We start from the raw sequence: 26,160 nt of genomic DNA, 5'->3' as shown, positions 1-26,160 counted from the left end.
CTGGGCTCTGTAACGGCTCTTCCAGGCAGGCTGAGGGCTGCTGGGAAAACCCAGGGACTCACCTGAAGGCTGCCAGGTACTCCGTGTCTCCCATGGGGGGGTCGAGGCCACCCGTAAAAGCCATGTTGACATTAAAGCCCACGCCTGGCCCTGTGCCCACCTGTGGCCAGAAGGAAAGAAATCCACATCACAGACCCTCCAGGAGAACACCTGCTGCAGGTGGCACTGGGCTGGGGCATGTCTTGGGGTCCCCACAGGGACAGCCTGTGTGTCCTGGGCCCTCAGGATGTCTCTGCATGTGCAGAGCTGGCCCTGACACGCTGAGTCAGCGATGAAGCGCTTTCCATGGAGCACTGTAGGCCTCGCGGGCCCTGAAGCTGCAGGAACGGGAGCTGTTGCTGGCCTCTGGGCCAGGGAGGGGCCTGTTGGGCCCCACACAGGAACATTCCTGAGGACCTGCTGCTCCGTTCCATGTGCAGCTCGTCAGGGTCTTTGGGTGGAGGACACCTGGGAAACGTCAAGCAGGGACCTAGAGCGGGGGCACCTTCTCCTGACCCCAGGACCTCTGTTCAGTGTGAAGGCCAGCTGTGACCCAGCCTGCCACGTAGCACTGAGGGGCAACAGGCCTGAGCGGGCTCCTGCAGGAGGGCACCCATAAGGACAGGGCCTGGAGGGCTGGTTGACCCAGGGCAGGGCCTTCCTGGAGGAGGAGCCCCAGCCTCCCTCCCACAGTCCTGAGGACTTCCACTTGCCCAGTCAGGTTCTCCTGTACTTCAGAGAGAGAGGCCTGGCACACACGTGTGGAGCCAGCCTGGGGTCTGCCAGGAACGACCATCTGGGCTTCAGCCATGGGGACCCTGCTCTGCCGCATGGGCAGGTGGCTGGCCTCCACCTGGCTGCACAGCCCCACACCTGCAGAGCCTCCCGCAAATCCCACCCCGCTGCTCACCTCATCAGGTGCCCCGCTGCCTGGGAAGAAGTTCCCGTCGTCATAGCGGTGCAGGGACACATAGAGGACGCTAGGGTCACTGTAGAAAGCCTGCTGGGTCCCATTCCCGTGGTGCACGTCCTGTGAGAATGGAGAGCCAGCTCAGGGCAGGACAGGACTTGGAGCTTGGCCCTCACCGCCCAGCTCTTCCAGGCTTGAGCTCAAGGCTGGCAGACGGCCCCAACTGGGGCCAAGGCTCCTTTCTAGACGGGGAGGGGGGCGCCCAGGACGCACAGCCCACTGGCAGAGGCCATCAGGTGGACTCCTGACAGTGTGGAGCTCTCCTTTTCTGATCTCTGAGGCAGCTGCCACAAGACAAAGCTCCCAAGGCCAAGAGCTGATGGAGGAGAAGACCCGCCCGAGCTCTGCAGCAAGCAAGCTCCTCCAGGGGCCGTGCCACTCACCCAGTCCACAATGAGGATCTTGCTCACACTCAGCCTCTGCTGCAGCAGCCTGGCCGCCACGGCCACGGAATTGAAGTAGCAGAAGCCCCTGCAGAAGGTCAGCAGACAGCACTCACTCTCACCTGTGCCCAGCCTGCGGCAGAGCCCTCTTGTCCTGCAATTCTGAGAGCTCTGGAGAAGGCCCCAGACCAGCACCTGGGGACCTCACCTGAGCTGGTGTGGACCGAGAGATGCCAGCACCACGCAGACACAGACCAGTTTCCTGCTTGGAGGCTCCGCGTACGAGGGTCTGCTGTACCTCCGTGGTGGGAGGCCCCTCACCGGCCTTGGCTCATCCTGGCCCCTGCATCACCTACACCCACGGAGCAGCTGCTCGGGCTCCCCTTCCACATCCCAGCGCCCATCACAGTGCTAGGCCCAGTGTGAGCTGTGAGCTGAAGGATCTTACTCAAGACCAAGAAGTAAGCGAAGGCAGCTCAAGCACAAGCCACCGTGTCTTGACCTCAGCTCTCAATCCCCACAGGACAGTCGCATGGCTATCCTGAAGCCCCAGTGAGGCACGAGCCCCTTGACTCAGCTGGACTGCTGTGGCGTCTGGTAACCAAGAACCCCGCCTGCCAGGACTCAGTTCCCATCCCTGCTGTCTGGCACCGACAGCTCAGGTTCACATCAGGGAAGTCACTCTGGAGAAGGGAGGCCACAGAAGGCTGGGGCCTCGGGCAGGCCGGCTCTGGGCTTTGACAACCACAGGGTTTTCCAGGTAAGGCCAGAGCTCCAGCCAGGGCTCCCTCCCGGAGGCCACCGCCTCTTTCTGCATGAGAAAGAGAGCCCCGGCCAGAGCACAGGTCTGCCTGCCCCAGCCACGCTGTGCTCCTGCTTCTCCCTGGCAAGCACTTCTGTCTGGCCTGCAGGCCAACTGCTGCCCTTCCCAAGCCCAGCTCCAATGCCCTATCTTCCTCCTTTCTCCAGCAGGACTGGGCACTGTTCTGCCTCCGTGCAGGGGTGGCACTCCTCTGCCTCCGTGCAGGGGTGGTACTCCTCTGCCTCCGTGCAGGGTGGCACTCCTCCGGGTGGAGATGGCCTCTGGCGTGAAGGCTCTCAGAGTCCATGCTGACCTTGTGGCTGCCGCTCTCCTCAACACTGTGGTGTCCACACTCAGACCCTCGTATGTGTGAGTGGTCAGGATCCCCTAGCCCTGGGCTGCCTCCTTGGCACTCAACAGTGGCAGCTCAGCTCAAGGTCCTGTGCGAGGCGGCCAGTGCACCCAGGTGAATGCCCGGAACAGTGGTGCCTCGTGGACCGGCCCCTGCAAGCCGTGCTCCCAAAGCACATGGCCAATAGCCTCCAGAGACCTTGCTAGTCCCGCTTTCAAGGACCCTGCCCCTTTTCTTCTTTTATTTGATGCCTTTCCAGCATGCCCACCAGGGAGGCCAACAGGCTCCAATGTCCGCCTTCTTCAGCCGCCCTGTGGCTCTGGAGCTGCAAGGGCTACCGTAGCCATGGAAGGGAGACCAAGAGCACCCAGCCACCCGTGGCCCTGCCCACCCACCCACCATGCCCACTCACATGGGTGTGCTCTCCTCGGCGTGGTGTCCTGGGGGGCGGACCACAGCAAAGCCGTTCTGCAGACGGTGTCAGACCGGGGGCGGGGGGCGGCGAGAAAAGAGTAAAAGCCGTTTCAGACCCTCCGGAAAACCTGACAAGCACTCTCAGCAGACGCCGAGAGCCAGGGGCGCTCCCTGCCACTTGGTAGCCTGGCCTGGGCACAGCACTGGCTGGAGGCCTCCCAGGGAGTCTGGGCCATCTGCATAGAGGCCTGCTGCTTCTCGGGGCCTCTGGGGAAGCCAGGCACCCAGATCAAGTCCAGGGCTTGCCTTGGCTTCTTGCTGTCGGGGCTGTAGGTCAGACTTGCAGCACCTCAGTTGGGGCGCCCTTGGTGCTCACTGGTGGAGACCTGGATATGGCTGAAAGGGAAGGGGCCCTGCCGGCATGGGCTGCCCCCGTTGGCCCTGACAGGCACGACTGGGGAGTGGGCAACCCCAGAGAAGTGCTTCAGAGACCAGCACTGGCATGGCTGCATGCCTCTCCTCATGCGATCTGCAAACCCCTCCTAGCTGCTATAATAAAAATGGCTCCAACGCGTGTCTCATCAGCAGCAGGAAGCCATGTGGTCAGCTCCATAATATTAAGGTCTCAAAAAGGGCCACCAACCAACAATTAATGACTGTGCTGGGGGGTGAGGAGCTGGCCAGCTCCGGAGACCAGGATCAGGACAGTGGCAGTGAGGCTACAAGGCAGACACCGAGGTAGACCCTGCCCTCAGACTCAGTTCTGCAAAACCCATTTATGTTCCTGTGCTGTGCGGTGGCTCTCAACACTGCCCACGGCCCCTGGGCATTATCTGCTTTCCCGCTGCGTGGACAGCTAGGGATGGTGCAGTGCACTGGAGGGCAGGCTGCTTAAGCCTGACCAAGCCAGCAGCAGCAGGGAGCAGCATCAGCCCCCAGGCGTTCGCTGCCGCATGCTGCAGGGAGGGGGAGGGAGGCTCCCCCTCCCAAGAGCATCCTCAATGAAGCAGTAAAACTTATACATGGATTCAATCTCCGCACTGTGCACATGGCTTGCAGAACCTGGTGTAAAACCAGAAAGGCGTACAGGGCCCCCTGGGGGCAGCATGCGCTGACTACTGGGGAAGGCCACGTGCCACTGGTCTCGGGAGCTAAGCGAGCTCCTTGGCTCAGGGCACCCTCTTGCCTTGCAAGAAGGGCAGAAGCAGACTGCTGGAGCTCTGACTTGGGTAACCTAAGACAGGCTGTCCAGCACAGGGACACTGGGCGCCCTCCAAGGTACAGCAGGCAGGGGCTGTCCGTGATAAGAACCCGAGCTTCTGAGTGAAAACAACTCATTTTAAGACCTTGTCTGCACTGCAAGTGGGACAACTCTCCTGGTGCTCCAGGACTTCTTGGTGAGATGGGCCGTGAGGCCACGGTCTCAAAAAGGGAGCCCTTCTGTGGCTACAGGAGATAGGGATTTCATGGGTAAAGGTCTGCAGCCAGTCCCAGGGTGCTGGGCTTGTCCCCAGCGCTGGAGGTGAGGCCCAGACGTGGTCTCCAGAATTGCCGCCAGCTGCCTAGCGCAGGCTGTCGGGTGCCTCTGCCTCTCCAGGTGCACACTCATGCCGGGCCATGATGCTCCCGTGCTTCAAGGTGTGGCCACAGACGGACACAAGACAAGAGTGCTTGATGCCACCGTCCACTATGCCAGATGCTACTGGTGCTTTAACACGGTATTTTAAAAGTTCCTCAGTATTAATCTGTAATGTGGCCGATAGGGCACGACATGGAAATGAGCTCTTTAGGTCCTCAGCACTTGTTAGAGCGTAGAAGTTCCCAAGACTGATCTCCGAGAATCTCTGACCTGCACATCTTCCCCAGTGTGAGAAGGGTCCACCCTTTCTCTGGACCCGCCTTCTGCAGCCCAGCTCTGCCAGGGCCCCCACTAACCTTCAACTCTCCAGTGGCCACCTTAAAGACCAGCTCCACCACGCAGCCCACGGCCAGACGAGCTGCCCCTGATGAGTGCACCTCATTCCATATGGTGTCACTATCCACCTGTGGAAACATGGTTACTGTCACCACCCCTGAGGCACTGTGCAGCCTCACATCTGCCCTTCATCAGAACAGACACAAGACACACCTGGGCTGGTTTCCTTCTCAGACATGCCGAGACACACTAAGTAGAAAACGGAGAGTGAGGGCCCTGGAGTCCCACTGTGTGCCTGCCTCTCTGAGGCGCCCTTCTCTCTACTACTCCCAGACTCTGAGCTCAAGGATGTCAGGTTGTTGGGTCTCTGCCCTGAGTCCACCCCTGCCGCTATGACTGCAGCTAAGAGGACATACTACAATTAGCAAAATGAGGTTAAGAGGAATTAAGAGTCAGGTCTCCTCAAATGAGGGCTTTCCACACTGCATTTAACTGAAAGCTTTGACTAGTGGACTGGGGTGGCCCAGGAGGAGTGAGCATGAGCCCCAACCCCAGGGGACAGCTCATGAGCCCTGCTAGCTGCTTCTACTCCGAACAGCGAACAGTGTGCATGGACTTACTTTGCTACCCTAGATGGTTATTTCTAAGGCCCACTTGACAAGAGAGCCAGAAATCAGACACTGCTAGATTTGCAGAGAAGTCTCTGTGGGCACCTGGCTGGGCCTGGGCCCCAAAGAAGCCATATCCAGGTTTGTCCCTTGTGCACAGGGGGTTGCTGAGCGGCCACCAGGGCCTGGGCCTTCACCAGCTCATATAACGTCACTCAAGGAGCCTTCTCAGATTGACTCCTGACTACTCATTTTAGAACCCCAGAGCTGGCAGGAAACCTGTGCTTGTGCCGTCCTCATCCCCAGCCTAGGCCTGTGAGGCTTCTGCCCACTGCAAGGGCAAGAGGCCGCCTGATAGACACTGGTTCCGCCATGGGGAGGGAGGGATCTTCCACCGGGAGATCATGATGCTTCATCATCAAAGCAAATCTGAAACGCCTTCACAGGACTGAAGACATTCTTGAGTGTGTTTGGCCACGACTGTCCTTTTCAAAGATGGAACCTCTAGGTTCTGAGTTTCCAAATGTCAAAAGAGCACCTCCACCTTGCAGCCCCGTCCTGAAGACCAGCTGCTGTCTGCATGGGGTGCCGGACCAGTTCGGTCCTGGAGGCTTCAGTGCAGCCGTCTCTTTGGACCCAGGCAACAGCTGGGAGAGATGCCCCCAACTGCCCTGGGCCCCCCAGGGACAGCATTGTCCTGGGAAGGCCAGGCCTAGAGGCTGCCAAAGGAGCCAGATTATTCCCCTCCTAGATGCAAATAGCCTGGCTTTAGGGCCAAGCCAAGGCGGGGGATGATGGGCAGGGCTCTGCTGTGTGCTGTGGCTGCCCCTGTCCCCAGAGAACCTGCCGGGACCCTCCTGTGGCTTCGTCCTGCCATGGCTGTCCGCCTGCTCAGGGCTGGTCACCAGGATGCCATCCCTGCAGCAGGCACTGCAGGAAGGGCCAACTGCACACCCTTTACAGCAGAGGTGGGAAAACAGGAGAAGGGAGCCATGAGATGGGTCCTCGCAATCTGAGATGTGACCAGATGAGCAGGGGTGGCCAGCTGGGGTGAGCTCACAGGTGGCAGGGGATACCCCGAGTCCGTGCCACACTCGGGGGCAGGGGCTGATTCTGGTGAGGTTCACAGGGAAACTCAAGGACCACCTCCTCACTAATCTGAAACTTTAACTGTGAGGTGACTAAAGCAGGTGACAGCCTACATCTAAAGAGGTCGAGACAGGACAGAGCTGGGCTCCGGAGGCCCACTGCACAGCTCAGGGCTCCCTGTGGCTGCTCTCAGGAAGCCTGCCTCCTCTTGTTGCTGTGTCCCCACCCGGGCAGAAGGGCCGACCTCTCCCCCACTGGCTCTGGGTTCTGCTTTGCTTCTCCTGACACCCAGGGGCCTGGCTGTGGCTCTGGAAAAGGACACTGAGGCATGGGAGAGCTGTGGCTGCAGCTTGATCCAGTGAGTCCACCCAAGCTGGGTGGCCACCATGCGCCCTCCAGTCTGCCCTCCTGCTGCATGGCGCATTTCAGAGGAGACCTAAAGATACCACGGGCCGCACTTTCCTCTGCCCGGGGACAGGCTCCACCTGCAGTTGCTGCACCCACATGTGAGATGCAGCTCTGGTCCCACGCCGCACTTGGTCAGGTCTAGCACCAGGGCGGCCTGAGTGGGTATTTAGTTTTCATTTGCAAACCATAAGTCCTGCCTCGGTGAGGCCTGCTGGCTGCAGGACAGTGCAGCTCCAAATCTTTTCAAGTCTGGCCAAAAACCCAGCTGAGTTAAGAGACTGAAACCTATTTACAACTGAAAGCCCTCGGGGCTCGGCCCAGCCGGTCACCCTTCCTGACAGGGTAGTTTTCAAAGGAGCAACTTTGGCAGACCCAGGAGAACGCAGTCTTGTTGCATTTCTACAACAGAATGCAGACCTGGACTGTCCCCCTGCCATCTGTGGTCACGCTGCCAACCCAGCAGGAAGAGCTTCTGCTGCCCACCTGCTCCTGCTGCCTGGCCTCTGTGACCCTTCGCAATGGTCCTCAATGCCAGAGGTCACAGGTCACAGATGGGACAGGAGACTCAGCCTCGCCTGCAACACAGTGCTCCAGGTGTTGCCCCAGCCCTGACACCAACAGGCCAGAACTGGGGACCTCGTTCAGCAAGGACTGGAGGCCAGTCCACTCGAGCAGAGAGAAGAAGTCTCTGTCACTGTGTGCCTCTGCCTCTTCTCCGGAGGGTCCAGTGGAGACATCTGCCCATAGGAAGAGGCCAGCACAGTGTAGCCAGCTGCCTCCCAAATGCCACGTGCCTATGGGGCCACTGCTCAGGGGCTCTGGGCAGAATGAGTATGCTCCGCCCCTGGGCTTCTCTGCCACCTGAGTGGACACACAGATCCTCTGTGATCTCAGAGCTGGCCGCGGTGGATGCAGAGGACAAGACACAGCCTGCATGCGGGTTCCAGTTCTCAGAGCCAGCGCCCAGCAGGGCCCAGGCCGTGTGTGACGGATGCCCATCCCCAGGGAAAGGTGCCCTACCTCTGCGATCTCACAGCAGGGCCTGGGAAACTGTATCTGGGCACCTGGCCCAGAGGCCCTGCTTATGGAAAACACCTGGCAGCAATTTCCCACTCAGAGCAAAGCAAGGCAGTGATTTCTGTGACCGCTAGGACTCTAAGAACAAACAGGACATTACTCACACTTAAAGAAATACTTACCCCAACACCACCACAGGGGAGCCTGACAAACACGGAGGTCAGCGAGCCTGCGGGGAGAGGGAAAGGGTCAGGAGGCCAACAGCACGTCGGCTCTGGAGGTGCATGCCTCTTAAACAGGGCAGAGGCAGGCCTGGATGGCGCTGGCCCCAGGGGCGATGCTCCCCCGCTGAGCAGAGCCTGTCCAGCTGGCAGCAGCCCTCCTCTCAGGGCCGGCGGGTGGGAGCCCTGGGTTCACTGCCTCTACAGCAAACTCCACATCCCAGACGCCGATGCTGGGTTCCGGGCAAGCCCCCTTACAGCTCCCAACACCAGCGCTGTGTTCCAGGCTCACAGGCCCCAGCTGGTCTCCCAGATGTGCAGGTGGGGAGAGGCCTGGGGTCCAAAGGCCACAGGAGGACTTTCAGACACTGAGAACCCCGGGAGGGGAGCAAGGCACCTGCACCACCCCTCACAAGCTGAGATCAGACACTGCTGGAAAACCTCCCCCTCCCACAGAACCCCAGGGCCCGCAGCACTCACAGCGCCCGGCCCCCATAAGGAAGGAACTCTAGGAGGGGATGGTGTCTTTTCCTCTGTGATCCCAGAGCTGGCTGACTGCAGGTCAGCCTAAAGCCTGCCTGTCACAATGGAGAGACTGCCCCAGGACGGACAGAGCCCAGACTCCACAGTGGCCCTCGTCCTGTAGGAACTGGGCAGCGAGGGCTCTGCATGCTGCCCTGGCTCCCAGAAAGTGGCCTGCCACCCCAGCTGCTGCCTGGTCCCCTCTGCTCCTTGTTCTCCATGCCCCAGTCCTCCCTGGCCAGGTCTGCATGGTCGCTCCTTACAAGCCCCGGCGAGCCTGGGGTCCAGACTTGCTCTAGCAAGCAGGTTCCTTGGCCCAGAGTACAGCCCCATTCCCAACTCCCGCCCTGCCTGACCCTGAGCACCAGCTCAGGGCAGCGGGGGCACATCACAGGGCTCAGAAGCCCAGGTCTCCCAGGAAAGGTACACAGCTCCTGCTGCGGACCACTCAGGACGCAGAGAAGCCTGGGGTCACAAGGCCTGCAGCCCAGGGGCTTGGTAAGTGAGAGCAGGTCTTGGGGTGCTGGGAGAAGCCCTGTGATGGCGTCAAGGCCCAAGGAACAGCTGGCACAGAAAGGTAGGTCAGGAGACCTGGACCCTGACCATGCTGCAGATACCCCCAGCCAGGCTGAGGGAGGCCTGGTGCACCGGGGCTGTACTCAGCAGGAGCCCTGGAGTCCGCAACAGGGCTGGGCTGGGCTGGGCTGGACACAATGCTGCCGTCTGTGCTCCAAGGCTGGGAGCCTGCTACCCACCAGCAGGAAGGGCCAGGAGGGCAGCAGGGGCACATCACAGGGCTCAGAGGCCCAGGTCCTCCAGGAAAGGTCCATATGGTGCTCACGTGTGGGATACACTGGCCAGCAGAGGGCAGGGGCTGGCTCAGACCCTGCTGTGATCCCACAGAGGCAGACAGCCCTTTTGTGAGAGTGCCCAGCATGTTGTGGAGGGGCACGGCCGTGTCGACAGGTGCTGGCCTGTGCAACTGGCTCCCGCTCCTGCCCGGACCACATGGGTACTGAGCCACCAGGCCAGTAGCATGTACCAGGCTGGCTCCAGGCTCTCCCTGCTGCTCTCTGCCCTCAATCTCATGCCTACTCAGGCAACAGCCTGTGGCCTTCTCTTCCTGCCATCTAAAAAGAAGGGGATCTGGACTGTTTGGAGTCCTACCTGGGCCGACTTCTCAGCCCCTCCCTCTCCTCCTGCCTTGGCTGGCTGCATGCCCACTGCCTGGATCTGGAGCTCCCAGGCTGGGCAGTCATAGGGGACACAGGGTGCACAACAGCAACACCACACCTGGCCACCCCTGCCCTGTGGCAGCACCCAAGGCAGGCACCACAGAGCATGGCAGCAGCAGGCGGATCGCCCCAGAGGCTGGCCACCAGGACAGCCAGAGCAGCCTCTCAGTGCAGGCAGGTCCCTTCCAGAGGTGTGGGGGCAGAAGGAAGTAGGAACAGGTAGGCAAGGGCGGCCTGGGCAGGAGCAGGCCTGGGCCACACCCCTAACTCCCTGCTTGCTGCTCACTGTCCCGTAGCATCACCTGGTATCCAGCTTCATGGAGGGAAGGCACAGTGGCTGGCATCAAGAGGACGCTCCTAGAGAGCAGGAAATGGCCCTGGGGCCGGGGGCCGGGGCCTTTCTCAGTCCCATCAAGGTCTAGCAACAGCAGCGCTGTGGAAGGGAAGGTGTCCCCTGGGCAGACTTCACAAGGAAGGCCGAAAGGGGCTGTCATACCCCAGGACACAGGGATGTCCTGGGTGGGTGGTGGGCAGGGCATGCTCTACAGGGAGCTGGCCCAGGACAGTCCAGGGCCTTGGAGTGTCCACCACTAAGGGCCTGTTCCGGTGCCCAAGCCTACAGTCAGCTCTAGCTTCCTGCAGCTTGGAGCCAGGCACCTGGGCTGGATGTGAGCCTCTGGCCTGAGGGCCGCCTGGGGCATCAAGGACTGTCATCTGTCCACTTGCAGCAGACTAGCGGGCGCTTCCAAGGGAAGGATGGGGGCTTCCTGCCATGACTACTGTCCTCTGGGGGGACCTTGGTGAGCACCATGCAGCCACCCCTGGGCTAGGCGCCCCTTGAGGCAATGCCAACTCATGCCACCATAAGACGAACTCTGGGCTTCCAGGCCAGCGAGGGGCCCACAGAGGGCACGGCACCGTGCAATGAGGAAGATGGGGCCTTTTGCACATGGCTTACAATCTGTGGATCCTACAGAGAGGCAGGGAGCCGCAGGGCAGTGCCAGGCAGAGGGGGGACACCTGCCAACTCCCAGTCTGGAGCACCTGGACTGGCAGGGGAGCTCTGATCAGGACAATGGCCTGGGTGGGGAGAAGGTGGGGCACTGGCCCTGTCGCGCTCAGTGCCTGCCTCCTGCGCAAGGTGACAGGCCACACTGCACGCTTGGCCAGCAGAAGGATCACCAAGCACGCTGCAATGGCCGCCACGGGACGCGGAGCACCTGACGCTCAAGAAGAGCCAGGGGACCAGAGGAGGGGAGCACCAGGCCCCCTGTCAGCAGGGGAGCGGGCTGTGGGCCCAGGCACACGGGTGCTTCTCCACGCCCCGACACACACACCGCACGGCTTCTCTCCGGTTCTGAGGGCCTGACTTGGCCTGGCTTGAAATTGGCTGGAGGACCTAGGCCACCCACCTTCCCCGCTGACTTGGAGGCCATCCTCTGCCCCAAGCTCACGACTCTGGAGACTGGCATGCCAAGGGCCCTTTGTAGTGGATCAGGCCACAGTGGGCTCTCTAAAGATGGACAGCCAAGGTGCACAGTGGACTGGGCAGGATCTGCCGCTCTGAGCGGGTGCAGCAATGAAGCTGCCCCACCATCAGGGGCGACCACCCAGCTGATGTGTCCCCACCTTGAGGCCGTCAGCGACTCCCGAAGCCTGTTGGGGTGGCACGGGTGACTTGAGGCACAGGTCCCCTCACACTGGACTCTCAGGCAGCCTCTGCAGCACGCTGACAGCCACATGGCACGGGGCTGGGGAATCACCAGGGCTGGCTCTCTGGCCTGCTGTCCTGCTGCTCAGCTCCCAGACTCCTGCCCCTGCCCCTGCAAGTCCCTCTCTGGTTCCTGCACGTGCTCTGCTCACAGGGCCCCTCTTGGCCTTGGCTCTGTTGCTAGGCCTTCCAGGAGCGGCCCGTCCCCAGGAGCCTTTGATCTGAACTTGGATCCAGCTGCTTGGGCACACCTGTCCAGAGCAATGTCACACACTCTACCCCACCCTCTCCTGAGACCAGGACGAAGGCCTGGACACCTGACCATCCCCTCAAGCACTGAGCACACAGGGCTATCCTTTGAGGGCCCTCCTTGCTGGAAAGTCTGCATCATGAAACTCGGGTGACTGGAAGCCAGTGCAGTGTCCCCATCAGCCCACCCCTACCCTGCTTCTGGCCAATGGTCTCCATAAGGGAGGGGCCAGGGGCAGGTGGGTGCCCAGATGGGGAGCCCTGCCATGTTCTTTCTGCAGCAGCAGCAGCTGCCCAGGACCATGGAACTGGAGTCCTGGCACAGGGAACAGAGGCCTGCATCTGCCCAGCCCCTGATCTACATCCCTCTCTGCCCCTTTAATGCAGTCCTAGGTCTCTGTGGTCACCTCCCTGAGCTGCTGGGGTCGACAGAGTAAGCAGGGTTGCACTGGCTCAGGAGTCTATGCTGTTGACTGCGAAGGCAGGCAGGACCACGCCCCCTATCCCACTGGAGGTCTGCTCTGGGTCCACCTCCAAGGTCCTGCCACTGCCAACCCCTCTCCTGCTTCCCCAGAGTGTATGGCTGTACCTGGAGACTCGGGGGCCGAAAGCAGCATGCCTGGTCCCCTGAGGCTGGGGTCTAGGGTGTCCCCACAGGACCCTGACTCCATACTCCCACAGGCAAAGGCTTCCCTGCAGCTCTGCTACAAAAGATGCCCTTGGGGAGCAGGGAGGGGTGACTGGACATATGAGATGAATGGGTCAGTGAACTAAGGAGCAGGAGGAGAGGGGGTGGGTCAGGACGGGGAGGGGTGAGTGCCCAGGTTTGGCCTGCGCAACAAGGGCCTGGTACAGAGCAGGCCTCTGATGCCCTCCACTAGACACGCAGGAAGCAAGCCCAGCACAGCTGGCCTGTTGCCCCTGTGACCCCATGGCTAGTGCCCAGAGCAGGGCTGGGGCAGCTCTTCTCCTAGGGCAAAGGCTGGGATGCTGGGGAAGAAGCCAACGGCCAGTGGTTGCACTGGTTCAAGGTGCTCAGAGACTAGGGAAGAAATGACCCAGAAAAGAAGGGGCCTTGAGGAGCCCTAGCCTGGCCTGTGGCCAGGTGGCCTGCAGAGGTCTGCGCCCAGAGAGCCTGGGGGTCCTGACTCTAGGTCTGTGCCCAGGGAGCCCACGGACCCTGTCCTCAGGTCTGCGATCTGTATCTGGGCAGCCTGCAGGGCCAGGTGCCATCTATTCAAGGAGCTTAGCCAGGGGGCCAAGGTTTCCCTGCACCCACTCAGGAGGGGCTGCCTGCTCAGGGCCAACAAACAAGAGCCTCCTGCCCAGCAGCCAAGGCCCAGTTGCCAGGCTTCCAAGTGGTGAGCCAAACAGGTTGAGGGCTGGGGAGCGTGCGGGAGCCTCAGTGCTCCTGAGTGGCCTCTGGCATGCAGACCCTTCTGCACCGGCCATCCCTGACCCGCCTCCTGCCCAAACACAAGAGGAGCCAGCTGAGCAGCAGGACTGAGCTGAGGACTGAAGGCACGATTCTCCTGCAGGCCCTTGCCTTGTGGCCGGGCACAGGCACTGCAGGGAAGCACCCATGCAGTTGGTGACTCCCAGGGCCACTCTGGCTGCAGAAGCCAAGGGCTGGAGACACCCCATGGGGTGAGGTCAACCTGGTAGGGAGGTAAGGAAGGTCTGGAAATACCTAGAAGTTTCTTACTGTCCAGCTTCTGCCTGTTGAGAGGGTTTGTACCATACAGGAGGGCATGGGCCTCGGAGTGTACCGTCTGCAGCTCCTCCAGAGTGGCCTTCCGGCCGCGGACGCACTGTAGAGACAAGGTGAGAGGTGGCTCACATCTGTGCAGGTGCTGCTTCAGCTCGGCAGCACTGTCGCCCCAAGGGAAGCTTAGCTGGCCACAAGAGCGAGGATAGGACCACTGGGTAGTTACAAAACAGAGCGAGTATCAACCAACATTACCCCAAACACTGTAGAGGGCTTACGCTTGAATCAGGGCTTTGGAAACACTGAACAAGATAACTCCAGCCTTCAACAGGTCACCCTTTGTCGTCACGCTGTGCTGACCCCTGCTAGGGCCTGGTCTTCAAGCAGGACTCAACGCCAAAGAGCATGTGAGTTGCCTGGCGGAATCCCACTCAAGGGGAACTGGAGTCCCCACTCCCCTGGGCATTGCAGGGCACACAGGCTGGCATCCTGGAGAGTCTGCACCTGCCTCGAGTGGTAATCTGAGAGCCCTGCACCTTGGTTTAGGACCCTCCAGTGCAGACGCAGGGCTGTGTTCAGATTCCGCCCAGGGGATGAGCAGGGCACTGCCCCCTGGTTGGGCTTGGCACTCAGCCCTGAGAAGGGCAGGGCTGCCGACCCTAGAGGAAGCCAGCTCTCCGGTGGAAATGCGTCTGGAGGGTCAGGCCACACAGGGACACACCTGGGCTGTGGTGGTGCCACCTCTGCTTTTCGGAGTGGGAGCAGGGCCTGGACCATGGGCCTGGCCACCACTGGGCCTTCCACAGGCCTTGGTGCCCAAGCTGAGGGAGCCCTGGCAGGGCTGCCCCGGGCCACCAGGAGGGCCTGCACTCGGGCCTTCCCCGCAGTGGGGCTCGTCCGTGCGGGTGCGGAAGGAAGAGGACAAGTGGGCAGAGCTCAACCCTGCTCTCGAGATGGACAACCAGAGCCAGCTGTCCCACCTGGAGGTCTGCTCTGGGGACCCCCTTCTCATGGTGGACAGTCACTCCAGGGTCGGGGAAGAGGAGAGGCAGTGCCTCCCAGGGATGGGAACGCGTGCCTGACCACCACAGTCCAGCCGTTCCAGGCACAGTGGAGGACGTGCCCTGCAGGGGGTCCCCTGAGGGTGGCTGCCATTTGCTAGCCACTTCTCCCACCTTGTGGTGATTTGGGGACACAGGCACGGCCAGCGTCACATTCTGTCTGGACAGATGATGTCTGGGGCCGTGTTTTGAGAGGCTCATGGGGTACAGGAGTCCTGGTCTTGTTGTCAAGAGGAGGCAGGCCGTGGCCACACTCTGTGAGGCAAGGAGGGCAAGGCCACAGGCCTCCCCCAGTGGATAAGATCTGAATTGCAGCAAGAGGGACTTTCAGTTAGACTAAGGGAGTGGCTTTTAAACTACAGTGAAGAGGAAGAGGCAGAGCACCTGCCCTCCAACTCTGGCAGAGGAGGAAGACACCAAACCCAGCAAACAGGGGCTCTGGGAGATCAGGACCATGAACTGTGCAGGAGAGCTTCCCGGCACTGAGGGGCTGAGCTGCCCCTTAACTGGGAAGCGCGTCCCTGTTGGCTCCCGGGCAACCAGGAAGCTCCCCATGGCAGCAAGACCACAGGTCTCAGGCTGGACCACGGCAGCAGAAGCTGGTGCTGGTCTGTGCTCTGCCCTCCTTCCAGCCTTCCTGCCAGCTGGGCCTACATGGCTGACTCTCAGGGCAGCCACCGGGCAGCAGCCCCTGCGGTCCAGCCAGCACGGGGAAAGCCCAGAGGCCCAGCATGGCTTTTGCATCTCGGGAACTCTTGGGAGGACCTAACTGTCATGCAGCGCACGGCTGCTGGGTGTGGGGAGGAGGCTGGCCTCCTGGAGGCTCACCCTGCTTCCCTCTCCACACACCTGCACGCCACTCACCTGCACTCACATACCTGCACTTCCCTCGACCTCCACACACCTGCACTCACACACCTGTACTTCCCTCAACCTCCACACACCTGAACTCACACACCTGCACTCCACTCACCTGCACTCACACACCTGCACTCACACATCTGAACTTCCCTCGACCTCCACTCACCTGCACTCACACACCTGCACTTCCCTCCACCTCCACACACCTGCACTCACTCATCTGCACTCCACTCACCTGCACTCACTCACCTGCACTTCCCTCCACCTCCACACACCTGCACTCACACCTGCCCTCACACACCTGCACTCACACATCTGAACTTCCCTCGACCTCCACACACCTGCACTCACTCACCTGCTCTCACACACCTGCACTCACACACCTGCACTTCCCTCCACCTCCACACACCTGCACTTCTCTCGACCTCCACACACCTGCACTTCCCTCCACCTCCACACACCTGCACTTCTCTCGACCTCCACACACCTGCACTCACTCATCTGCACTCCACTCACCTGCACTCACTCACCTGCACTTCCCTCCACCTCCACACACCTGCACTCACACCTGCCCTCACACACCTGCACTCACACATCTGAACTTCCCTCGACCTCCACACACCTGCACTCACTCACCTGCTCTCACACACCTGCACTCACACACCTGCACTTCCCTCCACCTCCACACACCTGCACTTCCCTCCACCTCCACACACCTGCACTTCCCTCCACCTCCACACACCTGCACTTCTCTCGACCTCCACACACCTGCACTTCCCTCCACCTCCACACACCTGCACTCACACCTGCCCTCACACACCTGCACTTCCCTCCACCTCCACACACCTGCACTTCTCTCGACCTCCACACACCTGCACTTCCCTCCACCTCCACACACCTGCACTCACACCTGCCCTCACACACCTGCACTTCCCTCCACCTCCACACACCTGCACTCACTCACCTGCACTCCACTCACCTGCACTCACTCACCTGCACTTCCCTCAACCTCCACACACCTGCACTCACTTACCTGCACTCACTCACCTGCACTCCCCTCGACCTCCACACACCTGCACTCACTCACCTGCACTCCACTCACCTGCACTCACTCACCTGCACTCACTCACCTGCACTTCCCTCAACCTCCACACACCTGCACTCACTTACCTGCACTCACTCACCTGCACTCCCCTCGACCTCCACACACCTGCACTCACTCACCTGCACTTCCCTCCACCTCCACACACCTGCACTCACACCTGCACTCACTCACCTGCACTCACTCACCTGCACTCACTCACCTGCACTTCCCTGGACCTCCACACACCTGCACTCACTCACCTGCCCTCACACACCTGCACTTCCCTCGACCTCCATTCACCTGCACTCACTCACCTGCACTCACTCACCTGCACTCACTCACACCTGCACTCACTCACCTGCACTCACACACCTGCACTTCCCTCGACCTCCACACACCTGCACTCACACCTGCCCTCACACACCTGCCCTCACACACCTGCACTTCCCTCCACCTCCACACAGATGAAAGGGGAGGTCTGGGTCCTGCTTGATCCAGGGTCTTATTTTCTCACTTGAGCCTGGTTCCCATTGGGTTTGGGCAGAGGACCTCCTCTGGCCCCCTGGTCTAGTGGTCCTGTCTCCCAGGAGAGTTGCTGAGGGAGCAGGATGAGAGGGTGGGCAGGGGGAATCTGGAAACTTCAGGGGGCCCTAGGGGCCCTGGAAGGGAGGTCCCCAGCTCCATGCTGGCGAGGAAGGGGTCTCCCCAGCCATCTGTGGGGCTCTGCTGCCCCCCAGTGGGCAGCTGTCTGCCAGACCCAGGAAGCCGCGCCCAGGGCCTCACCCTGCAGGCTCCTCAGTCTCTGTCCCAGAGGGCTCTGAGAGGACTGCGCACCCTCCCTGACCGAGCTCGGCGTCACCAGTGAAGGTGGGGAGGGACACAGGCAGCATGAGCCACAGACTGGGAGGCCGGCAGCCCTGAGGGGCTGTGCCTCCACACTGCAGAAGTGCCTGTCCATCCCCGGGGCCCTTGGCCGGGGCCCAGGTGGGCACCTGGTGACCTGGGGCGGGGCAGACGTGGTGGGATTCTTGGTCTGGGCAGGTCCCTACCCAGAGTGCCCTCCAGGACAAGCCCAGGGGTGGCCACTGCGGCTTGTCACCCAGATGGGGAAGGCGGGCTGTGGGGCTGCCAGCTCCTGGTCCCTGAACTTCTCTCAGTGCCTGGACTGCAGCAGGGCCTGTCACACAACTGTCCCCAGGGCTCAGACCTCCACACACCTGGCACCTGGGTGAAGGGCACCAGCTAGGTCCAACCCCTGGGAAGACCCAGGAGGGCCAGGGAACCTCACCGGGCTGGGCCCTCCTGCCTGGGAACAGGCTCCCTGAGGTGTGGGCGAAGGCTGGCCGTCAGGGAGGCCAGCCAGGGAGCCAGGGAGGCACGCAGCGGAGCCTCCCCACAGCAGCAGGGCCATGTGGCACTCCCCCTCCTAGGAAGCACCCCAGCCGTGAAGAATCGCGGTGTTAAGGAGGAGGACATGATGCAAAGCCAGCCAGCCTGAGCTTGCAGTTCCCCACAGCTGCAGATCCTGCCCTCCCCACAGAGGTCGGGAGCAGCGGTGAGCAGTATGGCAAGGGCTTCTTCCAGGAAGTGACCAGGAGGAGGACAGCAGCAGCTCTGGGAGGTCAGCAGAGCCGTGGCTGTGCCAGAAGGGGGCGCCTTTGCAGCAGGAAAGGGGCGGGTGTGGGCGGCAGCCTGGCAGTGCGCTGGTGTGGAGGGTCTCTGCCCAGAGCCACGTGTGGGAGCCTGGGCCCCAGGGTGAGGTGGGCCCAGGGGAAGGTGATCAGGTCATGGGCTCCTCCCTCCACAGGGCTGAAGGCTCAGGGCTTATCCAAGGGTGGCCTTTAGAAAGCAAGGCCACCCACACATGTGGCTCCTTCCACAGGCCACCATTTCTCCACTGTGTTGTGTCATAACTTGGGGATCCTCACCAGAGGCTGGCACCAGGCTGTGTGGACTTTCTAGCCACCAGAATCATAAGCTAGACAAACCTCTTTTCTTGATAAATTACCCGGCCTCAGGGTTTCTGCTATAGCACCTGAAAGTGCAGGGACAGCTTCTCAGCAGAAGGGCCGGGCTCACATAGTGCAGAGGGTGACTCTGGGAAAGGCTGGCAGTGCTGCTCTCAACCCCTCCCCCGGGTACACAACCAGACTCCACCTGCTGGGGGCCTGTGGGCTGAGCGAGAACATGACAATGGAGACCATGAATCAGGCGGCAGTGTGCCCCACCCGAGCGGCCCAGCCACGTTACCTCACACTTGCCGCGGAGGCCGGTCTCCTGCAGGCGGGACCAGATGCTCTGGATCCTCCCCGCATGCTCAGGGTGGCTGTTGGTGTTCCCACAGGCACACTGGTGTTTCAGCATCAGGGTGTCGTACACGAGGCCTGGAGGGGGACACAGGCAGCCGAGGTCAGTGGTGTGGCCATAGCTGGCCAGCACCTGCCAGGAGGTGGCCCAGGCGGCCCCACAGCCCTGCTAGGGAGAGGAGAAAGACACCCTGAGAAAAAGAGCAAGTCCAACCCGACCCCTTGACCCACCAGGCCCAGAGGACGTGGGTGAGGCAGAGGTAAGGCCACACGGGTGGGCTGGCCCTGCTCTGGCTCCCGGCACTGCCCAAGGCCCCGGTGGGGAGGGCAGCAGCATGGGTCAGCTAGGGAGAAAAATGTGAGCAGGTGGCTGGCCCCAGGGAGCCGCCCCACACCCTGGGTGCCACCTGCATCCCACAGGACTGTGCCAGCTTCCAGCCCAGGAGGTCTTGTCCCTTTAAGGTCCAAGTCCACCTGGTCATGGACTGACCTCTGTGCGGAGCAGCCCTGATAACTGGCACTGTTCCAGGGGCCCGAGGGTCAGGGTGGTCCCAAGTGGAGGGCTGCCGTCAGAGACCTCCAGAGGAGCGGGGACATGCCTGAGGACGCACAGATCCACCCCGGGCTGCCCACAGCAAATGCAAACAAGCCCGCGGAGCTCAGAAACCTGCTGCCCGCAGGACCGAATCCAGCGCTGACGGGCTTGGGCTGCAGTGATGGGGGGACACTCGTGAGGGAAGCCCTGCTGACCTCGGGACACCATGGCAGCCTCATCCACACACCAGAGCTGCCGTGACGGACGCCACCCCGTCAAGGTCAGGACCACTGCAGTGGCAGGTGGCCCCTCTGCCACCAGGCCCTGTCCCTGGAGGAGCTCTGTCCCTGGGGACTTGTGGCAGGAGGGCTGCACTGCTGGTCCTGTTGGGGCTCCCAGGCTGATGGTTCTTAGGTTGTGATCCAGGGACAGCCAGGATGAGTGGAAGATGCCCTTGCAGAGCTCACGGTCAGGGCCATCTGCTGGCTACGGTGTGCGTGCCCACTGGGTGGGCTCTTCTAGAGCTTGATGCTGAAGGGTCTCTGTCTATGCTCCTGGGAACAAAGGCAGTGTCGCCAGCCATGGTGAACTGAGGTCCGAGGTGGCCCCGTGGCTGCGGGGCCTTGCTGGACGCCTGGTGCTGTGTCAGCTCTCCCACCTTCCTGCTCAGCCCCTGTGAGCTGGGCTAACGGAGCCAGCACCCGCACCTGAGGGATTCTGGGTGCTCTACCAGAGCTGAGTGCTGAAGATGTGACTTTTTGTTAAAAAAGCTCAGCAGGATGGGTACAGGGTCACAGGGACCCAGAGGTTCAGTGTGTGGGCAGGACGGCGAGGTGCAGGTCCGAGTCAGGTAGATGGCCACCGCAGGACAAACACGCAGCCACTCAGCAGGTCTCCGTGATGAGCTCACACTTGCTGAGGCGTCCCCACAGGCTGAGCCATGGCGGAACCCACTGCTGCTTCACAGTCAAACCCAGCAGGGTGCAAGCTGAGGAGCAGCAGGCCAGGTGACCAAAACTGTGTGAAGGACGCGCAGAAGCACTGTGTGGGCCCGGGAGGCCGCCCAGGGTGCCGGCACCAAGAGGTGCGGCAAGCCTGTCCTCCTGTGGTCAACTTCCCTGGGCGTCGACCTGTCCGCCTGCTACACAGACGTGAACCTCCAGGGCGGACCAGGGTTCTGCCAGGTCTGCCACCAGGCCAGGTGGGGCAGGCTTCCTGTGGCCTCGGGCACACTGCGCTTTGATGAACGTGTACCGACAGATCAACCCCAAAGTGACAACCCTGAAGCCAGGACGGGGCCTGAACACATGGGCCACCGAAGCCCCTGCCTGCCAGCGCAGGGCACAGCCACTGCCGGTGGCCATGGGCTGTGGGGAGGGGCGCCCCGTCAGGCCCCGCTCAGAATTCTGAGAATCGGTGTGCTTCCGTCAATGCCAGTGACCCGTGCAGCCCGGCTGGTCTGGATGGCCGCAGTTGTCTGTGCCTTTCCTTGTTTCTGTGCAATCACTAAGAGGTTTTCTCTGAATGTGACCAATGTCCTTCTAAGAGCTGAAGAGAAGACCTCGGCTGTGTCTGTGGGGTGCAGGGAAGCGAGCTCTCGGGGAGCGTGAGGACACTGGGACCGTCACTGTCTCTACACCTGTCTTCCTGGCACCCCACGAGGCCGAGCACTGAGGCTGAGCACCGTGGCTGAGCACCATGGCCACCCTGGCCACTCCGCTGTGGGGAGCCAGTGCTGCTCCCCTCTAGGGCTGGGGCAGGGTGCCAGCCGGGGAGCAGCCTTCACCTGGCTCTAGGCCCCGTGTCCTCTGCTGTGCTCCTGCTCCTGCTCCTGCGTCTTGCAGAAGGAAGCAAAGCTACCTGCCTTCCCACAGAAGGGGACAGGTGAGTGAGGGACAGGTGGGGTGAGGGACAGCGGCGAGGAGACTCGGGCCCCGGAGCTTGCTGGGCTCCTCTCCAGCACAGCTGTACAGTAGGTCAGTGGGGCCTGCAGGCCTGTGTCGGGGACATCAGCTTGGTTCAGCAAGGGGATAAGTGAGAAAGACCAAGTCCACTCTCTCGCTGACCCAGGACGGGCCACATGGGCTGTCCAGGCATGCCGTCCCTGGACAGCCCACAGAACAGCACTGGTGTGGCTGCAGGCTGTGTGGCCTGAGCCCTCACAGTGGCCCTCCTAGAGCTCTGGCTGCAGGCAGCTTCCCACCCACCGCAGCAGGCCCCGCCCGCGTCTTACCTGTGGTGAACCTTGGCTTGGTGGGGGGCTCCTGGACAGACACAGGGAAGGTGGCGGACGCTGGGGAGGACTGTGCACGGGACAGAGGCCTGTGGCCGCTGAATGACACTGGGACGCCGGCAGCCTCCATGGACGCCTGGTAGCTCCTCAGTTGATGGATGCGCTGCTGCTCCAGCAAGAGGGCTTGCTGCCGGGGAGGGACAACAGTCTGCGCCGCTGGCATGCCCCCTCCCACCCGGGGCCCAAGGGTCACACCCAGGCTGTGAACAGAGGGGCCAGGCCCCACCCCGGGTCAGCCAGCCACAGACGGCCACCTTCCTGTGCTTGTGGCCATGCCAAGTGAGGTCAGGGTGCAGAATGGCAGGTGCGGTCTGCCTCAAGCACCCAGCCTCCTGGCAGGAAGACAGAGGTGGACAGGGAGCTCCAGCACAAGCCCATCTCCTCCTCATGGTGAGCCCCCAGTGAGGGACACGAGGGCTTCTCTGAGGAGGTCCTGAGTCACAGGAGCAGCAGGGGTCACCCTCCATGCTGAGGGCTCAGCCCCATATGGGTGGGGTGCACTGACCTCACCTGGGACCCTGGGGCCTCACGGTGGCCAGGCTACGGTGAGGCCAGCAAGCACAGACTGCTGCCCTCATCAGGTTCCACTGGTCTTGTCTGGACCAAGAGTTTCTAATATGGATCACAGACACAGAAGGGCAGCTTCATTCCTCCACTAGCAGCTCCCCGTCCCGGGCCTCTGACCGCCCCGTGTCCCCCTCTAGGAAGGAAGGAACTGCGGGGGGATGAGGAACATTCACTCGCAGTTCAGGGGCCAGGGAGGACAGAGCCAGGAGGGTGCGGACATGCCTGGGTCCCCCAAGGGACACGGGTCCCCATTAGGACCTGGGAACTGGCAGGAGCACGAGCCTGCCCAGCCTCCCGAGGCCTCCTGCCACAGCCACAGGCCACAGCGGGGAAGAAGCAGGATGTCCCCACCCACTCCGGCTCACCCTGCCCACATTCTGCTGGATGTGATGAAGAGACCACAGGGCCATGGAGCACCAGGTCCACCTGCTGGAGAACCTGGAGAATCCGGGCCCAGCCCCTGGTTTCTACCCAAGAAGTGGGGTCAAGGTCAAGGGCAGAGGAAATCCAGGTGCTACAGGTCTGGCTCACTGGCCACAGCAGGCTGGGCCTGGCTTAGTGGCCCACTGTTGCTCCTGAGGTGCGACATGGCTACTCGGGACAGGTCCAGTGCTCTATCCTATGCATACCTCTGTAAGCTGTTCTGGGCCTCACCACACTCCCCCTGGGGAGTTCTGCTCTCCAGGGTGGACCGGAAAGCGCCCCTGGGAGGGTCTCATGCTGGACAGCTACCCAGGCCCTCCTCCCAAGTGCATGCCCATCACCACCCCAGACACCAGCTGAGGCCGTGCGTGCGCAGCACCCAACTTGGCATCTGCGTGATAGAACCCTGAGTCTCAGTCACAGTGAACCTTCCTTGAGACCTTCTTGGCCCCATCAGAAACGGGGTGGGTAGGAAGGGCCACCCAAGGGCTGGTGGGCCAGGGGTCGGCGGCTCTCGCCACCTGGGCTTCTGCTTTCACCATTAGTTCTACTGGATTTTGCAGGAACTGGAAAAGGTCACCTCTGGCCACAAAGGACAGGAGCACCAGGCTAGCTGCCAGGTCAGTAAGCATGGCTACTCGGGACAGAGTCCTGGAATCCAGGCTCGGGCCCTGGGGAGCCGGGAGCAAGGCTGCAGCCCACTTTTTGCATCTCCAGTGAGGGCTGAGTGAGCAGGGCCCAGGTGGGGGGCTGGGCAGGGGAGCACTGGCCACCTGCTGGAGCTGTCATGGCTAGGCAGTGTCACGGAATCCAGCCAGAAGGCTGGGGGCCAGCCAGTGGCCCCAGTGCCCCAGAAGCAGTACCCAGGCACTGGCCTGGCCCACAGCACTGCTCAGATCTGCTGGCTCAGCCCTGCTCCTCAGGAGAGAGCGACCTCCCCAGAGGCCGTCTGGCTTCTGACCTGGCTTCTGACCACTAGCTGACTATCCTAATTACGCTCTTGCCTTGGCCACTTTGTTTTTCACTGGGACTTCACACATCATTCACTGGATTTCTTCATCTCTTAGGAGTCTGGGCGTGTGAATCAGTGCCCCACCTCTCACTGGCTCAGGACATCCCATCAGAGTGCTTCTCTACAAAGCTGGACACCAGCATCTCTCTCCTTGGCCCCCAAGCTCCCAGCTGCTGCCCTGATCCTGCCCACCTTCTTAACTGACTCAGTCTGGGGTTATTTAAATCTCACCAGTGCCTGGCTTCTACGGACCTGAAGAGAACCAACTCTAGGGAACGGGCTGTTCGCCGAGAACAGGTACATGAATGTGGGTGCCCACAGTTCATGCAGGACAGACTCCAGGCCAAGGTGGTTGGCAAGTGGCTGCCCAGTGACTGCCTGCCCACTGCCCTGCCCTGGCACCTGTCTGAAGAGCAGCTCCTGATCAGTGGGTGGGCGCTGGCCTGGCTCCGCCTCCCGCGTGGGGTCCGCCTCTTCCTCATCGCTCTCGATGGGCTCCTGCTTCACCTGCACACCGGCCAGTGTGTGCGCCTCCTTCTGCCCTGGGAGCCGGTCCAGATAGGGCTCATCCAGCAGAGCCTGGTGCTCCCGGAGCTCCTCCTCTGTCTCCTCGGGGTGGCTCTCTGGCTGCCGAGGCGGCTCGCTGGGCTTGGGGATGATCTGCAACGCAGAGGAACCAGCTCAGACTCAGAGGTCCTGGGCTGGAGAAGGCTCCTCCCAAGGCAGCACTTCGGGAGTGCACCAAGGCCACAGGCACCAGGACCTGGACTTGGGGCTTGCAGGGCTGCCCAGCACAGGCCCAGCCAGGCTACAGTCGGAGACAGATGACACCTGGTGCTTAGAAGCCTCTGGGAGCGGGCAAATGGGCTTGAAGAAGTTGCAGGTGTGGGGAGAGGCCAGCGCCAGCTGCAGACACAGCTGTCGAGAGAAACACAGCCCCTCCTGCAGCGGGGGACCCAGTGTGACACACCACCGAGGGTGCAGCTCTGGGGCATGAACACTCCATCCCAGGTCTACACACAGGGCAGAGGCCTCCAGGAGAGGAGCCCGGTGCGGCAAAGGCTTCCTGGGGCCTCTTTGCCTGCTCCCTGGTGCATGGCTCACATCCTCGGGGCAGAGAGGCTCCTGGGGGGCTGCAGCCCTGAAGGCTCAGCTAGCTGCCTGCGTCAGAGCCCCATCCATGATGCAGAGCCAGCCTCGCTGGGTGCTGACGCAGGGCTGGCGAGGCAGGCCATAGCTGGACTCTCTCCTGCTCCTCTGGAAATTCAGCTCCCTTCTCCTAGGCAAGCTGTGGCTGGGCCTCGCCACAGACTGGCTTCAGGAGGAGAAGCTGGCCACGGGCTAGGAGAAGCCAGTCGTGGCAGCGGCAATCACACCACATACCAGGCCCTGATGTCCAGAGGCCTCTGGGACACTAAGGACCTTTACCAACTGAGCAAGAACAAGACACCTCCATATTTGGAACAATAAGTTTTTAAGAACCCAGACTGGAGTTCAGGGCCAAAGCCACACAGGCAAATATGCCAATATTTAAACAGCTGGACACACTAATAAGTGGACCAATTAGACATGTCCATGCTCTCACATTGGAAGCTGTGAAGCCTGTGTGGGTGAGAACCCACCACCTCCGAGCACAGTCCCACTTTAGCTGCCTGGGAGTCGGGTGGGCCTAAGCTCCAAGAATGGCCCTGACCAGGCCCAGGCCGCGCGGACATCCTCCAGAGACAGGAAAGGCATGACTCCCATGGAGAGCCAACAGACCTGGCAGCAGGCCGAGGGTGAGGCTGCAGGACCCACCCCACGTACTTAGGGCATGGGTGACACCCCAGTCCTGGCCAAGGGGACCTGAGGAGAGGCAGCTCCAGGGCCATTCCCCTGGGAGCCAAGTAAGCCAGAGTAGCCCATCAGGCTGCTGGGGACACAACGGGAGGGCTGGGTGGCCTCCCCTGCTCTTGGTGACATCCTGGAAGTACCTGCAGCGGCCAGCAACACCACGCTGCCTCCCCGACTGTGCCAAGCACGGCCAGTGTTGCCAGTGCCGAGCTGCAGTCCCGCGGGGGCACGAGCCCCCAGAATGACATCCGCAGAGACCCAGGGCAGGAGCACTGGTGAGAGTCGCTAGACAAGATCCTTGTTTCCCGGGCGCCGCAGGAAACACTGTACAAACGTGTCAATCACCTGTCATTGCTACTGTAAATCCATCATGCAACAAAACCCAGTGAGATCACTCCACTCCTGAACTGCTCTTTTCAAGTATTCACCGGATGTGAACAGGTGTCCCCGCCTTCCGGAGGCCTCCCGCCTGTCATTCACATGGAGCCAAAGGAGACTAGGCAGCTGAAGCTGGCACTGGGAAGACGCGGGAGGCTTTCTGA

General features: G+C 61.5%; 1 protein-coding gene across 8 annotated transcripts in view; it reads right to left on the bottom strand.

The window, feature by feature from the left end:
• Hdac4 (histone deacetylase 4) overlaps positions 1–26,160 on the bottom strand; it is a 256,818-nt gene that overhangs the window by 20,208 nt on the left and 210,450 nt on the right. For 6 of the 8 annotated variants that reach the window (XM_076866635.2, XM_076866634.2, XM_076866637.2 and 3 more), the window contains exons 13-22: positions 24,188–24,445; positions 21,724–21,910; positions 18,900–19,033; positions 13,626–13,746; positions 8,180–8,226; positions 4,896–5,003; positions 2,959–3,014; positions 1,393–1,480; positions 950–1,069; positions 63–160 (exon numbers count right to left, since the gene is read on the bottom strand). In XM_076866635.2, the coding sequence (XP_076722750.1) occupies positions 63–160; positions 950–1,069; positions 1,393–1,480; positions 2,959–3,014; positions 4,896–5,003; positions 8,180–8,226; positions 13,626–13,746; positions 18,900–19,033; positions 21,724–21,910; positions 24,188–24,445 (1,217 nt within the window). The remainder of the gene's footprint in view (positions 1–62; positions 161–949; positions 1,070–1,392; positions 1,481–2,958; positions 3,015–4,895; positions 5,004–8,179; positions 8,227–13,625; positions 13,747–18,899; positions 19,034–21,723; positions 21,911–24,187; positions 24,446–26,160) is intronic. The other 2 variants (XM_076866638.2, XM_076866640.2) reach the window with 1 other exon arrangement.

The sequence above is a fragment of the Callospermophilus lateralis genome, chromosome 9 (assembly GCF_048772815.1).
Source record: "Callospermophilus lateralis isolate mCalLat2 chromosome 9, mCalLat2.hap1, whole genome shotgun sequence".
NCBI classification, from domain to species: domain Eukaryota; kingdom Metazoa; phylum Chordata; class Mammalia; order Rodentia; family Sciuridae; genus Callospermophilus; species Callospermophilus lateralis.
This window is presented reverse-complemented; position numbering and strand designations above follow the sequence as displayed.